The sequence below is a fragment of the Hypomesus transpacificus genome, chromosome 12 (genome assembly GCF_021917145.1).
Source record: "Hypomesus transpacificus isolate Combined female chromosome 12, fHypTra1, whole genome shotgun sequence".
NCBI lineage: Eukaryota > Metazoa > Chordata > Actinopteri > Osmeriformes > Osmeridae > Hypomesus > Hypomesus transpacificus.
In genome coordinates this window covers 3,597,107-3,612,912 of record NC_061071.1, presented here as the reverse complement: position 1 = coordinate 3,612,912, position 15,806 = coordinate 3,597,107, and the positions used below count along the sequence as shown (strand labels likewise).

At 42.5% G+C, this 15,806-nt stretch overlaps 1 protein-coding gene across 1 annotated transcript in view; it reads right to left on the bottom strand.

Annotated features, from left to right (window-relative positions):
- Nucleotides 1–2,789: 2,789 nt before the first annotated feature.
- Nucleotides 2,790–15,806, bottom strand: part of LOC124474804 (glypican-6-like) — a 77,203-nt gene continuing 64,186 nt past the window's right edge. The window contains exons 7-9 of the mRNA XM_047031247.1: nucleotides 9,416–9,546; nucleotides 8,005–8,180; nucleotides 2,790–7,120 (exon numbers count right to left, since the gene is read on the bottom strand). Of these exons, the coding sequence (XP_046887203.1) occupies nucleotides 6,903–7,120; nucleotides 8,005–8,180; nucleotides 9,416–9,546 (525 nt within the window). The 3' untranslated portion in view covers nucleotides 2,790–6,902. The remainder of the gene's footprint in view (nucleotides 7,121–8,004; nucleotides 8,181–9,415; nucleotides 9,547–15,806) is intronic.

Here is a 15,806-nt window from a genome sequence, read left to right as displayed (position 1 = left end):
GCTATCAAGAAGTACTGGTTTGCATACATGAATTAATTACATGTTCTTACAATACTCTGGATTCATCTTCCCTTTCGATCATCTCAATGACTGTAGCACAGGCTAATGTGTGTCGAACTGTGTCTGTCTGATTCACTGCACAAAAATGCAATCATGAGTTCAATGTAGTGAAATAGTGACTTGTTTCGGGAAATAGGGCAGCAAGCTTGACTGAAAAGCGAACAACAGCTACCCTTCCCCTTCCTCACTCTGGCACAAAATCACCATTTCTTTTTCATGATTCTTCAAGTGTTACTCTTGTAGAGTTACTCTTTTAGAGTTACAACAAAATAGATCTTTGCAAACCAAGGTTTGACTGTGACACTTGAACTCTAGTCGTCTGCATAGAGACATGATAAAAGATGCAGCTAACAATGCTTTGGAGGGCATTCACAGTGACAAAAGTGCCCTTAAATCGGTTTGCCCTAAAGCCTAAAGCAAGAGGTTCCTTGGCCCTGTAGCTGGTGTTGAGCCAGGCTGGATGCTGTCCAGGTGAGCAAGGTTAAGTACCTGGCATTTATTAATGACAGCGCTAGGACTTATCCACCCATCGTTCAGTAGAGAAGCTGTTATATTTTTCTATGATGGCGTCCCCAATTGAATCGCCCCTATATTAATTTCAGAGATGTTGATTTGTCCTTTTTTGTCCCACACCCCCCCAACTGAGCTGATCGCTTTAATTTACCCAGTTCTGCTTCCAGTGACGAGGCAAAGGCAACCGCACAGGGCTCTTAATACACAGACACTAACTGAGTCTTTGCATCTGCTCTTCTCCACCTGAGTTTCTACTGTATCTAAGCTTTACCCTGCATCACAGCCATGCTTCTCCATCCTCTTTTCAAAGTGAAGGATATACTTTAATCCCCCCCCCCCTCTTCAGCTCCTCTAGAGACGTGTGAGAAAGAAGGGTTTCAGAGTTGGAATTGTGCGTTCTCCTCGCTTCACTGGAAGCGAAATGGGAGCTAGAATTCCATAGAAGTCTCCCGTACCGCCAGCCTTCCGTGTGGAACATCTGATGCTTTCGTTCTCTGCCTGTGAGACGTTGCCATGGTTTCCAGATGAAGTGGCTTTGTCAAATCTAGACAGACACGCTTGAAACCTCAGGAGATGGCTGCTATGGTACTATATAGCCTGAGTGTTGAACTTAAAACCCCATAACACACAAGATTGGCTTGTTCTTGGGGCAACATAATAATGGTACAATACTGTTTTGGAGGCGAATGAACGAATACTGTTTGAACACAGTTCGTTCATGCACTATATCTCTTGTTTTGAGTGAGACTTCAGAGGATTGAGCTGAACTCGATGTATTGCTTTCTACCCTATCAAATCCCAATCCAAAGGGTCCACGGTCAACAAGAGCAGTGAGTTAATACAGGAGAGAATTAGTCTCATAAGCATGGCTATGTCTCTGTGTGGGTGTATGAACTGTATGTTCAAAATTGAACAGATAATCAGTATCTTGGATATGATGGTTTCACAAATGTGTCTTTCAGTTGTACTTCTTTTAATAGATCAATTTCATTTTCGGGGTTAGAGGGTACATAAAGGCCTATTGTCCGATTTCTGTGTCACAAATTTTGGCTGCTGTTAGCTATTATTTAACCCCGATTGAGCCAAATTCAAATAAAATACCATCACATCCTAATTGTTCTGTCACCGTAGCACTCAGCAGGTCAAAGTCAGGTGATGGGTCACAGTCAGGATAAACCTGACTCCTTCTCCTCTCACCGAGGGAGCATGCTAATTTGGAATCTCTCAGTATTCCGCTGCAGCCCTCAGGGGGAATTCTGCACTGCGCTATTCTTGTCTTTAAAAAGATCAGGAAGGGTAATCTCCCTTCCATCCAGGACAGATGTAACTGTGTCTTTTATTCTTAGAGAAAGAGAAAGAGAGAAAGCTTGTTATTGGGAGCAGGGCGAGGATACGTTTTCAGAGAGGTTTTAAAAGGAAAGCCATGACTTTGTGCTTTAGGTAAGACAATTAGTCTCTAATAAATTTAAAGGGCTAATCACGTTGTTTTTACGTTGTTGTACCTGGGCCAAAAAAAGAAGGTCAAATTAATGTAGAACTTCTCCCAAAGGGAAACGTAATACTTGAAATTCAATTATTAACTTATTTACGTCTTTCATTAGACACTATAGGGTTTTCAAACCCATTTAATTTAGAAACTCTTATGGGAGTGGAAATTGAAAACTGAGATTTAATTTTGTATCAAGTCCTTATTTTCAAGGGATTTTCTCTGTCTCCAATGCCCTCACCCTATTAGTTGTGAGCTATAAAGCAATTACAATTAGGCTTGAAATTAGAACTCTCTATGCAACGTCCTGTGACCTTAATATTAATATTATCCTATATTCAATGTTAAAACTGTTTGAAGAACAATGAAGGACATAAAAAAAATATGGTCAAGCATGTACAATGTTACTTCATGTAACATGTTGCACTTCATCAGGTTTGGAAAGATACTTCTGTATTTCAACAAAAGGAATCTTTATATGTTTAAGATACTCTTTATGAGTCTGTCAAAATGTGACCACTAACAGTACTCAACAGTGTTTCCTTTAGTCTGTGTAAAAATAAAATTTTGCTCTGGACCGATCACTAGGCCTGACAACTTCACAGAACCACAGAGATCCTCTGGCTCTATGCCTACGACATCCCCCCTAACCCCCCCCCCCCCCCCCCCCCCCGTGAGATTGGACCTTTCACATTTTACTTCATCCATTATTGAAACACACAAATAATTGTACAGAAAGAAAAGTATTTATTATGAATAAAAGTTCAGTTATGAGGCTGTTTCGTGTTATGTCCCCATTGAAGTTGTCATTTAAGAATTATTCAATTGATGCACGTGTGTGCGGGCTAGAGTACAGGCGCTGCAGATCCAACAAGTATGAAAAATATATCTGTTCTATAAGGTATTCTTTAAACCGTGTGACACTTTTCAACAGGACATAAGATCTGTACAGTAGGGCATCTTGAGGCTGTAGTGTACACTGTATTCAAAACATGGTTCTTTTATTACTGTATGTGTTCACTGGACCTTTTTACAGCACACTACAAAAGCTGTTTATGCATACAGTAGACATTTCTGTGAAGGGCAGAGAGGGTGCTGAAAGATAAAAGGAAAACTCATCTAAAAGTTCTGCTTAGCATGTAATTACTTAAGCAAGTTTAGGCCAACTCTAAAAAAAGACTGGTTCTATTAGAGAATGAACCAAATTGAAATAGGACTTTCAAATACCACTGTAAGGTTTTAGAATAAGATAGAATTTGTGGGAATTATTTAACAATGCATTCTAGAGATGCTGGAATTAATAATTAATACTAATAATTAATAATTCTGGTAGAAAATGCCTATGCATTATTATTGGAGCATTGGAGCTTCGGGTTCATGCATACTCTTGCTGACTGGCCTCAAGTCATCATTAAGTCTCCTATCACCTTTTTTATTGCAGTAAAATAATCACCTGCAACCAACTTGATAATTAATATGCATAATATTCTCCCCATAACTTAGTACCAAAAGAAGAACCAACTTTTGGCGCTCAAACTAAGGATAATTGAAACTTTTGTGATACTTTTTTGTTGTACTGTATCTTGATCTAGACCTGTATACAATGGGGTTATCAACTGGACTGGCAATTTCTATCAACCCCTGTGTGGTTTAGACAGATTAATTCACCAGTAGTCAGCTATTTTTCTAATAAAATGTTTATTTGCACCTTTCATTTTTTTTGTATAGAACAACGAGTAACAAAACCCAAATATGCAATCCATTTTAGTCCTTAAAAAATGGTAAGGCATGTCTGCTTGTACGATCATCAATTTCATCCTGATCAGCTGATAACAGCGCGCTCTGGCAATTTCTACATGTGCTCCTCACTTAGTTTAAAATGTTGGGCCAAATCAGAGTGCACATGAAATGGCTTTCTTCTTAACAAGACTGAACATTTCTTTGTGGAACAAACAGTATAATAAAAGTGCAGCAAAATATCTGGAAATTAAAAGGAGAAAATGACTTTGCATGACACATTTCTTTAAGAACCATTTGTTGAAGCAAAGTCATAGTATCAGGCCATCACTTCTCCAATGGATTCCAATCTTATGAATCTATGAATTTTAAGAGAATTTGCAAAGCCATACAGTACATTCAGACAAAAATAAAAAGCAAAAAAATGAAAACACCCATAGAGCAAGTTTCAAAAGTGACAATTCAGATGGAAAATGTCTCTGACCTCAACAGCCAAGGCCTGTTGGGAAAGGGAGGAAAGGCAGAGGTTGTCGAGGGTTAAGAAAAAAACCCTGGTTCTCCAACTAAGAGGACCTTTGTGATATTTGTGGTGATAAAGCCCTTTAGGGACACAATACCCACCACTCAAGATAAGACTTCTTTTTTTATTCAGTTTCTGTTTTGTCATTTGAAGAAGAGAAGGCACCTCCTCTTCAGAAATTCACGAAATTCAAGACTCTCTTCTTCACAGTGGCTGCTCTCACAGTTCGGTGGAAAGGCTCTTACGGGCGCATTCAACCTTTTCTGCAACGGATTTCCCTGCCTCCTGAGTTTCTGATTTCTAAAGACGCCACAGTAGTCTGTGAGTCGAGTTGAAGGGGAAGGAGTGCCCAGGCATGAGAACACTATCATCTGAAAGCATCCTGAAATCTCTCTTGTCTTTCTATTGAAGCCAAGATCACCAATTGTTACTTACTGCCCAGACTCTGAATAGCTTGGAACTCCTTTAGAATAACCTGGTAATGTCTTTTAGGATCGTTTTCAGAATGATTATCCAGTTGAGATACAGCTTTTGATCATAGTTTTTGGAGTCAGACATAAAAAAATGATTGCCACAAAAGAAATTGTGTTTTCATTAAGGCTTAATGATTAACCCTAACCCTAATCCTCTCAATCAATACTAAAACTTAGCTGTAACCTACCTCAATATTATTTTCTCAATTTAGGGCACTGATAATCAACTTGGTTCACTTGGTTTGAGAACAATATTAACCTAAATTTTAACAGGGTTAGGCTTTGATCCATATATTAAAAAGTGCAACTGATACATTCTAGTTGCCCTTTGGCAAATGAAGGTGAGGCAAGGTAAGCGAGATCCTTACCAAAAATAAGTTTATGGCAAACTGGTTGCAGCACATTTGCAGAATATTATATGCAAATAAGTTGTGTAGTGAACTTCAGGTGCTTAAATCTAGTCCAACTATTCGGGTGAATATCTGGTAAACACTTGGGAACTGTTAATTAGTAAAAAGTGACACTTTGACCGCTACAATGCTCGTGAACGCCAGCAAAGTTGCGGCAGTGACATATTTGTTTGCCTCAAAAGCTCCACACGGTAATTTCCAGCAAATTTGTCACAAACTATTCATTTTTGAAAGGGCATTCTCAATGATTTGTAAACTTCGCAAGAGATTTTCTTGAGGATATACGCTGCTTACACTTGGCAGTTCCATCTAGCATAGTTAGAGACACATTTTGTGTATTCTTTTGTACAAATCAAGCAAGGTATATTAGCTAATTCTGCAGTACTGTAGGCCTTATGTACCTGTAAAACAAAGAGTAAAGTGTGGAAAAGAATGCTTGAAGGTTAAAAGGTTAACAAATGCCCCATGTGAACATATATACCGAACTTTAGCTAAAAGATACAAGTCAAGCTTATGTTTAAAAAAAATGAACGTATTAAAAATGTAATGTATTCTTGCATTTTACACTCTTGGTTTTTACCTACTGCAGTTTATGATCAATCTCTCCAACTCCAATTAGACTAAGACCATAAAAACAACATTGCACAGGATTGAACTGTTCTCTCAAATATGAGCAGAGAGATGATCGCTGAGATGCATATGTCAAACACTGTGTAAATTGTCTGCAATTATAAAACCACGCCTTAATTGTGATAAATGTTTTTTCACCTTTATAATCATACATGAATATGTTCGACCAAAAACACTCACACTTGAAAGGAACAAAAAGGTAGCCATTAGCAAAATGATATAATACCATACAATACCTCTCAGGAAATAGATAATTGGTTACAAGTACAAAACATTTACATGTAAATGATCTGGAAATATAAATAGACTATCTTCTCTCTATGGGATTTGTGTTGCCTGCTGTTTTTAAACAACTGGTCCAACTAAAAATCTGTGCAAAATTAGTTATTTTAGTAAGACATTGGTACTTCATTAGAGTGTATCAGATGTGCAATTAGAGAGAGTCTGTGAGAAAAATACTGCTTCCTAATGCCAAAACCAACATAATTGTAGCCCTGCACCAGACTGCTTGCACCATAATCCAGGTACTGAAAAGCTTGCAGGCAAACAACAGCTGAAATAAACTATCTCTTAGTTCACACTTATGACCTTGCCATGCATGCTCACAGTGAAACATAATCTTTTTGTTATGTGGGAGGATTTTGGGAAACAAAATGATTCTTAGAATGTTTACTTTTAGGGATTTCATAACCTTGCCTGGGGTTGAAAGGAAATGTTTATGTAATCTCACTTATTCTTAAATCTGTTAAAACACCTTCAGCGTGCTCCACATTCTCAAAAGGGAAAAGCATGGTTCAGGAGAGTTCTGGAAAGGAGGAGAAAGCCTATTAGATTTTTTTTTTCTGAGAGAAGTGAAAGCTTGCTTTACTGACGGCACCAAGCATTCTTTGGGGGACAAGCAAGGATGCAGCACTGCGCACCCTCTCGATTCCACCGCCTCAGTTCTCGTTGGGTCTTCCAAAGGTTCTACAGTAATAGTCCTGTCCGGTTAGGAAACTCTCACAACAGGAGAACTTAATGTCCTACGTGTTTAGGAGACAGCAGGTCCCTGATGGCCACATGCAGGTACAGTATTATCTCCATTGCCTGTGCCATGCCAGAAGTGTGAGGGCGAGGGAAGCTGCTAGAAGCAGCAGGGACGGTCCGTGGGTCTGTCCTCTGCCCGCTGCTGCGGCTCGTTCATCACTCCTGTCTGCCCCCACCACGGGCGCCTCCGTGCCCACGAAGACAAACTCTGTTGTGCAGCCGTCCGTGCACCCGCTCCCACTGCCCGAGCCACTGCCCTCGTCACCTGCAGAGACACAGACAGATGCCACGGTGGCGATGACTGGTGATGCAAAACACACACACGCGCTTAGGCGTGGGACGCCCTGGCACAATCACTCTCTCACACGCAGTCATGATCTTGAGGTAACCTCCAAGCATCGCAAACCTTTCACCACTCACACATCTTTCGTGACATCGTGACTGTAGTTCAGGTCAGGACTAAACTCATTTTCAGTGGACGTCACACGTGATCAACAGGGGGTCTTCAGAACCACACTGAACATCAGCCACAGTCCGTGCAGCTCTTTGGAGAAGTACGTCTTCTGAAACCGTGGGTCTGGTTCCTGTCATCCTCCATGTTGTCACAGCTACAGTGTTGCTATTCGGTCTCCTAACGATGTCGTTCTTGCTTTGTTGCTCACGGCGGGTCCTCCGTGACAGGAGGAGGCTGGGTTGCCAAGGGTTTAGTTTCGGGGTGACAGCTAAGATCTTATTTCTCTGACAGAAGAGCGGAACAGAGTAGCGCTGGCGATGGAACTGTGGGTCTAGACAGTGTGTGACACCGCCACAGTGTCTGCCAGTCGCCAACGTGTTACATAAGGGAACTGTTTAGTAGACTGTGTTAGCTGATCTCTGTAGCTCAGGATAGGCTGATGGATGATGGAAGCCTTGTGCATTGGCCGCTTCCGATCCAACAGGGAATGATAGATCACTGATCACTAACTGGCTCCAAATGTGAGAATTTAATATCAGGAGGTTGGAGAGATTGAAGGAATGATTCCAAACTCATAGGCATTCATGCTAAACAATTTTGGCCTCATTCCAAACTCATTGGCAAATGCCGCCGTGGAGAGGGAAACACATGAAACATAATATGTGAAGACTTCACATATTACGTGAAAGACTTACTGGAGTCCTGAAAGTAGATGTCGTTGCCGTTGTAGGCATTCTTAAGCTTGTTGGTCATCACTCGGAGGGCCATGATCTGCTGACGGATGAGCGTGTCTGGGCGGGTGATGTCCACCTCCACCTCTGGATTGTTCAGCTGGTTGGTCAGACCCTCCTTCACCACCTCAGGAAAGTACCTGAAGAGGAGTAGATACCACCATTATTCATGAAAACCAGCACCATGAGTTCACCCTCTAGATACAAACATCAATGTGCAAACAGACAACAGGTGTTTGAGGAAACCAGTCAGCTTGACAGAAGCCATCATAAAGAGTTCATCCGCGCTGTGTGGAGGTGGCTGCAGTTGCTGCGTTAGGTGATTTGTAGGACATGCCATGTGGAGAGTTAGAAACCACTCAGAGCTGCTCTGAGTGGCCATAAAACAGTACTGTATAATCAAACCAGACAAGCCTATTAAATCTGGTCCCCAGGTCCCCATTGCATGTGAGCTAGCAATGTCCATCAGTCTATGTTACTACTGAGACCCACTAAATCCATTAGGTCCATCAGAGATGCACCTCAAGGTAGCAGCAGACACTATCGTTCTGGATGCCTGACACTAATTGGATGCGGTGTATTTTTTGGTGTTCTTTTTTATTTTGATTGTAAAATGTCAGTGTCTGCCTGCCAGCAGGCTTGCAGCGCAGCATGCATTGCATTTCAAAGGTTCCCCTTGATAATACTTAATGTGGAATATAGGTCGACGATGCTTGACATTTCTAACCACCACGGGAAAAACAGTTGCTATCCCACTCCGCCCACAGTCTGCACTCACTCCCATCAATGTTTTATTTCTAGTCAAGTCAACTTACCTAGCTAATTTCCTCATTTAGGTTGGTGATGTGGAAAGGAATTGGCACAAACAGGGAAATGAACAGGTCTTTTTATTGCACCATCTGGTGATATTGTGACTCGGGGAGGGCCAGAGCGATGGGGTGAGGTGGTGTGGTGGTAGGCTCTCTAGCACAGTGGTAGAGACAGGAGGCAGATGGCCAGAGGTTGTGGGCTACCGTGCTGTGGTTACGAGGAGGGACAATGATGCTGGCTTCGTGTTGTGCTCTGGTCACAGCACACAGGAACCACCTCAGCTCAATAGTCTATGCGGATTCTGCTTCATCAAGACTTTTGTTTCGATTTTTTTCACAGCACCACAAGCTGAATATACACACTGAACAGCCTATGATTCGCTTTAACTAACCACAACCCTGAGAGTATCATGAGCTTTTGGTTTCCTGAAATCAAGCAATTCTATTGTGACACAAACCAAAGGATTATATACATTATATTAGATGACATTCATTATGCTAGACTGCATCCTTATGCCAAGCCAGATACCGCACATTTCGGTAGATACTGAAGTATTGAATAGTACCTGGCCTTGGCATGACTGTTCCAGCACTGGTCCTCGTCTGACTCTGTCACCTTGTCCTTCTTACAAATGTCATCTGGCAAGTTGGACCAGAACTTCTTTGACTTCTCCAGCTTCTCTTTTATGTCAATGACCTGCATCAGAGACCCGAGGGGAAGAAAGACAGAGACATGCACTGGTCTATGAATTAGGTCACAGGATGTCATCTGTTTACATTACTGTGTAAGGTGTCTACAACCTGTGTGATACAATCGACACAATTTCAAAAGGTCAAGATTTTTCCAGAAATTACAGTTGATGACCTGCACAATGTAGGTATTTAGACCTTTTTATGAACTTAAGGACCTTGAATATTCCACAATGTAGCAAATGAACAGAGTAAGCTGCGATATCACCCAGTTGTAGAGTAAGATGTGACATGACAGTGATAACCGATAGCACAAATAGGAAGAATTACAGCACATCTTGGTCCCAGCTATTTGATTCCCGGACTTCCAATTGATATGCAACACTGAGTGATACCATGGACCAACAAACTGATGGTTATCAGCACAGGCCCAGGAGATACGGTAACTGTCATGATCTGACACTGAGGGGCTGAGATACATTACTATAGCGGGACTGTGGTTTCCCTACTTCAGTTGAGACGGCCGATGACACTGTTCGCGAGGATGGTCGCGAGGATTATCCCAACCGCAACACAGAAACATATGAACCTCTGAAGCACCCGTGTAAAGTATTGATGAGTGACCGATAGATGAGATGTAAGTGGACGACACAAAAAAGAACCCACGCCCTTTCATCACAGGGCTCGTCTCAAAAGCTGAGGACAGAAGGGTGGAGAACAAGCCAGAGGAGCTGCTGTTTTTTAACGGACATGAAAGACTTGGTGCCTACAAGACAGCATAGTGGGAGAACTGTGGCCTGATGTTTGATGTGCTAATCGGGTTAGAGAGACAAAAAGCTGCCTAACAACTCTCTAGCTGAACAACCCTCCAGCCAACGGTGGGCCTTGATATACCCACGCTTTCAACACACTGACCCCTCAGTCAGAGAGACACCCCTTGATCTTAACACCTGTTAGCCATCCTCTATGGAAGTCAGGGCTGCCTTTCCTACGTCCAAAAACTGGTTAGGATTTTTCAGCATTTTGAACGTATACTGTGTACATGTAATGTGTACTGTACATTTTTGGAAACGTGAATTTATCTTTAATAGATTATTAAATTTTTACTTGGGAGACCACTAGATGCTGCTGCACCTCAGAGAGAGAGGGAGAGAGAGAGTGACTGGGATCTGACAACATAAAACAAAAATATGCACGCTTGATTCAAATGTCAATCAAAATTCATACCCATGAAAGGATAATGCATTGTGAGCCTACTAGGGATAGAACAGGAGCACTTGAAGTGCAGCCAGGAGAACTGCAGTGGAGTTAAGAGTTTATTACCAACATAGCTCAGTCCCCCATTTCAGCACTACAATAGCTGGCAGTGACGCACACACATTCGCACACACACCACACTGGGTGAGGGGGATTGCGAAGACCGAGGCCCCCGTCGACACTGCCCATGAATCTGTATGAGTGTGTGTATGTGTGCGTGTCTGTGTGTGCCCTAGGCAGGGAATGGCAGACAGTGGTGTGAATAGTCATTACCTCCACAGTGCTGGAGGTGCATTAGATGGAGCTAGTCCTCCAGGGCCCCTGTGTTTCTCAGTGGGTAACCCTTGTGGGTGCTGTCGCATACTGCTGCTCAGGGCCAAGCCTTCCTCAGGGGAATCATGAGAGGTAAGCGCATTACACAGATTTGCGGACTGAATTTTTCATAAGCAGTGGCCACTTTCTAGTCACAGTAGGAGTGTGGTGTGTCGTGTTTCATTGTCATGAACTGGCAGATGTGCCTGAAATGGTTGTTAACTGTTCAGCCATGTTGTTATAATTGATCCTACTTTTTCGCTTCTTCTCTCTTGAAAACGATCATGACTAACCAACACACTCGTCAGCATACACACACACACACACACACACTCACCGATACAGTGTATGAAATATGTATGGCCGCCAATTTCTATCTTACTATCCAGACATACAGACCAATTCATCAGTTACTATTCTGTGGGATTGAGAAACCTGTTTAGTAGAATCCTCACAGTATAGCTTTGGTTAGACCCTGGAGATGTAATCAGCTCTTAGTGAGCTGAGAGTCAGTCCCCTGGATGGGAGTTATAGTTATTCTGGTACTTTAGACTTAATGGCTGGGGATGCCTGTCCCCTGAAGACAGTGCAAGTTGGTGTAACTGATGCAAGCACCCAGGGAGTTCAGAGTAACTACTAATACCGAATATCGGAACAACATACTGTAAGGCTCTTGTTTATACCATTTGAGCTTACAGGAATTATTCAGTGGAATTTTGATATAAAACAGGAACCTACTTCAATCACAATACCACCCAAGACATGATTTCAATATGATATTCGGATAATACTATTCAACTGTATATTGATGTTGTTTTTGAGCATGAGGAACCATCCTCAATCTGAGATGAGATTGCTGTCTCACTGACTTGGAGGTATGGGTACCAGTGTAACCCATCTCACTAGTGCCCAGCCACTAACTTGGTGCACTGCTCAGCAAGCCTCAGCTTGACGTTTAGCACCAAACATTAAAGTCTTGGAGCCTTGTAAAAGTGGAGTGCACAAAGAAGAGTACATCCCTTTCAATCCTACAGCAATTTCAAAGCTGTTTGATAAATACTGTTGTTTTCTAAATCCTTTTAGCTCTTTTGCTCGCTGTATGTCGGTGGCGTTTAACGTTCCCATTCATACAGATCCTCGTCTTCCCAATTCATAAACCCCCGGAGAGATTTCACTTTCAGAAGTGATGTCAAATGGCTGTTGATCCACAAGAGCATGCTGGGCGCCTCCCAGCCTTGCATGTTAATGTCGACTCAGCCTTCCTCATTAGGCTTGGCTGGGGTGCCTCAGTCACCTCCCACATCAAATAACTAGCAGGGCTTTGACTGTGGAACCAGGGGATGAACAACTGCTTTAAACCTGACCTGACCGTTTCAGAGCTAGAGGCAGGCCAGGCCTAGGGTCTCTGACAGAGATGTGTCACATTAGACATTCCCGCAGCTGCTCTACCGTCCCTTTGCACTTTAGCTGTTTCTCTCCGTCCTTTATGACAGGGTCTTTTTCGAATAAAAATGTTCTCTCATCTCTTTTCAACTCTGCTCGCATTTTAAGGGAAGTCCAATTTCAGTGCTTCCTTTCTTTCTTTCACAGCCAGTTACACGTACACACGCATACACTACCTATTCTCTATTTCTCCTTTTCTCTGGCGCACACCATTCCCCACAGTACTTTCCCTCCCCCTCTTTTTATCTTAACTCTGCCTCGAGTCTCTCAAGGGAAGTCCAAGTTCGCTGAAGCTCTTGTTTCATGCAGATGAAGATTACAAGTCCGGATTGATGGGGGAGTGGATCAGACTAATTGGATTGAGGATTACACCACCCCTCATACTCCTCTGATTGTACTTTGCTCTGAGGAACGTGATGAGGATAACTGCCTCGCTTACTAGCGCGGAGGACTTCACACATTCGTTATTTACTTATCCCCAAGGATAACTGCCTCGCTTACTAGCGCGGAGGACTTCACACATACTACAGTTTTACTACTATTATTCTAAACACACTGAAACAGAAAATACAATTTATATAGGGCTACACAGGGTTCTCTCTCTACAGAGTCTCAAAAAATAACTCACAGCGTAGCCATTAATGCCAACGTTTCGCCGTCAAAGCAAGCCAAAGCAAACGTCCCGCAAATACTAAGCATGCAATCAGCCAGCAAATGATAGACGTACGTTCCATGTTAGTCATTCATTCTTTCCGCACCATAGCAAAACATATAGGCAACAATTACGTCTTTGGTCCACAACATAGCGCAGTTTAACGTCAAATGAAGAGAGTCGTAAACAAACTGGATTCTTATTGTTGTCTAATTAGAGCTGAGAACACGCTGATCTGGGCTGACTCTACGAGGCGTAACCAGTCCTCCGCACTTTCGGCAGTCTTACCAAATGACTCCCAGTGCACTTAACAGGATAGGTGACATTTAGTATCCCGATCAGAATTGTGAAGTCGTTTATGATTTGGGCCTGCTATCTTTAGCGAGACAGGTCTGAGGATTGCAACTGAAATATGTCTCGGCTTGTTTCCACTGAATGTACAGTATGCATTTCACCAGCTGGTGAGCCCAGGACCAGACAGTGCTCATGTTGCAGGACCCCAGACGGTTTAGTCATTGCCTGATGAAAATGCAGGTGAACTGGCTGACACAAGACCAGTCAGTAATGACCCCTTCCCTACCCCAACACACATCCACATAAACAGACACACACACAAGCAGACTTTTTAGTGCTATCTACTTGTTGTCCCTCACTGCCTGCCAGTGTCTGTAATGTGACCACAACAGGATGCAGCATGGGAAATGCTCAGATGACTCCCTATTTAGTACCTGTCAGTGGGAGCTGGCAGGAACCAGACATACAGCTTAATGAGACTCCTCATATCATTTAAGAAAATGCTTTGAAGTGCAAAACAACCCACACGTAACCATGGCAATTATTTGTTGTGCAGAATCATAGCACCAACAGAATCATAACTACCAACACTGCTACTACCACTACTACAGTACCATTACTGCTGCTACACCTACCACTACTGCAGTACTGATCCTACTACTACCACTACTGCAGTACTGATCCTACTACTACTACCACAACTACAATACTGCTATTAATACTTCTACAACTGCAATTGTAGCCGGCGTATTAAAAACAAATATATATTAATGGCATGTTGACATATTTCCATTAGAAAAGAGCTTTAAATACCATTGTGAGGAACATAGAAAGTCTGTTTGCAGTTTGTATAGCTGATAAGCCGTGGTAATTTCTAGGACAGGAACCAAATGAAAACAATATTTTAAAAACTAGGATTTTTAATACTGGGAAAACCCCCCCAGCTGACATCACCCATCAAAAGTTGCTGTTAAAGGAGTGGCAACCGGCTCACAGATAGCAGCTTCTTAGGAAAGCTGTTTCACGCAACAGCAACCAAACTGGGCTTGAGTGAAAATACCATTTCCTACATTAAAGGCCGGATGATTCCACCGCAGACATCCTGCTACGCTTCTGATGGGAGGAAGACAAGAAAGCCTGTAAAATGTCAACCTATATCATGCAAAATCAACATACAATGTGAGAGCACAGCAGCCCTGCTAGCTGCAGTCTTCCCAGAGGTGCCCAGACACAAGCACATGAAAGCAGTCAGGGAGGACGGAGCAGCTGAGAGCCTGCGAGGTATTTATTATTCATGCAGAAAATCACAAAAGTTGGAGAACAGAGGGGTCAGCCCTGCAGTAACTGACTCCAATAGGTCTCAGGATGTCACCACAGATTATGAGGGCAAGTGAAAGAGATGCCCTTTGTCTGCTTGATTTCCTCCATTGCCCGTAGGTTGTGCACCAATTCTTTTTTTTTTTACCTCCACACACTGGCACAAACATGTTTAGCTCTGGGAACTAGACCAAACCAAACATGGTCTAATATGCATGGGATCCAATTATTCTGTATACTGTATTTTAGTATAATATATATAATATACTGTATTATAGTAGGCTGGAAGCCGCATTTGGCATTCACCTTCCCATCTCATCTGGAGTAGGCTACTTCTTGTAATCTTATCTCCATAAAAATAAGAAGATAAAAGAGACATGCAGACCTTCTGTGAAGTTCCATCACATTAAGACTCAACTTACTGATGACTATCTAATTTAAGCGCAGATGGAGATTTCATACATTTGCATCTTGTCTCCAGGGGTCAAAACACAAAATGAAAAAGAAAGCAGCACTAACAGATGTCGGAAGACTCTAACTTTGAACCAGTCAACCCAAAGTTATTCAAACCCAAACTTCCTTCTTCCATGACCCCAAACACCTACCATTATACAAAGTACACATCACAGGGTTTATCAGCACAGCATGGTTCCAAATCGCCCCCACTAAACATCCCCATCTATACCATGAAGTGCATTATTGAAGTGCGTTATTCCTCACAAGACATATCTATTCATGAGGTATCCAAGCCCTCCAAAGATACTGTACTCCATCAGTCGCCTCGAAGGTAGGTGCAGATGGAATGGTGAGGACAGCCAACTGATATTTTACCCACTGTCACCAGACAGTATTATCTTTCCACAGATTATCAACAGCGATTTCACCCTTGGAAGAACTCTCATTCTGCCCAGTGCACCACCACCACCACCACCACCACCACCCCACCACCACACTGGCAGGATCCAAAAAGCAGAATGCACTGCAGAGCAGTG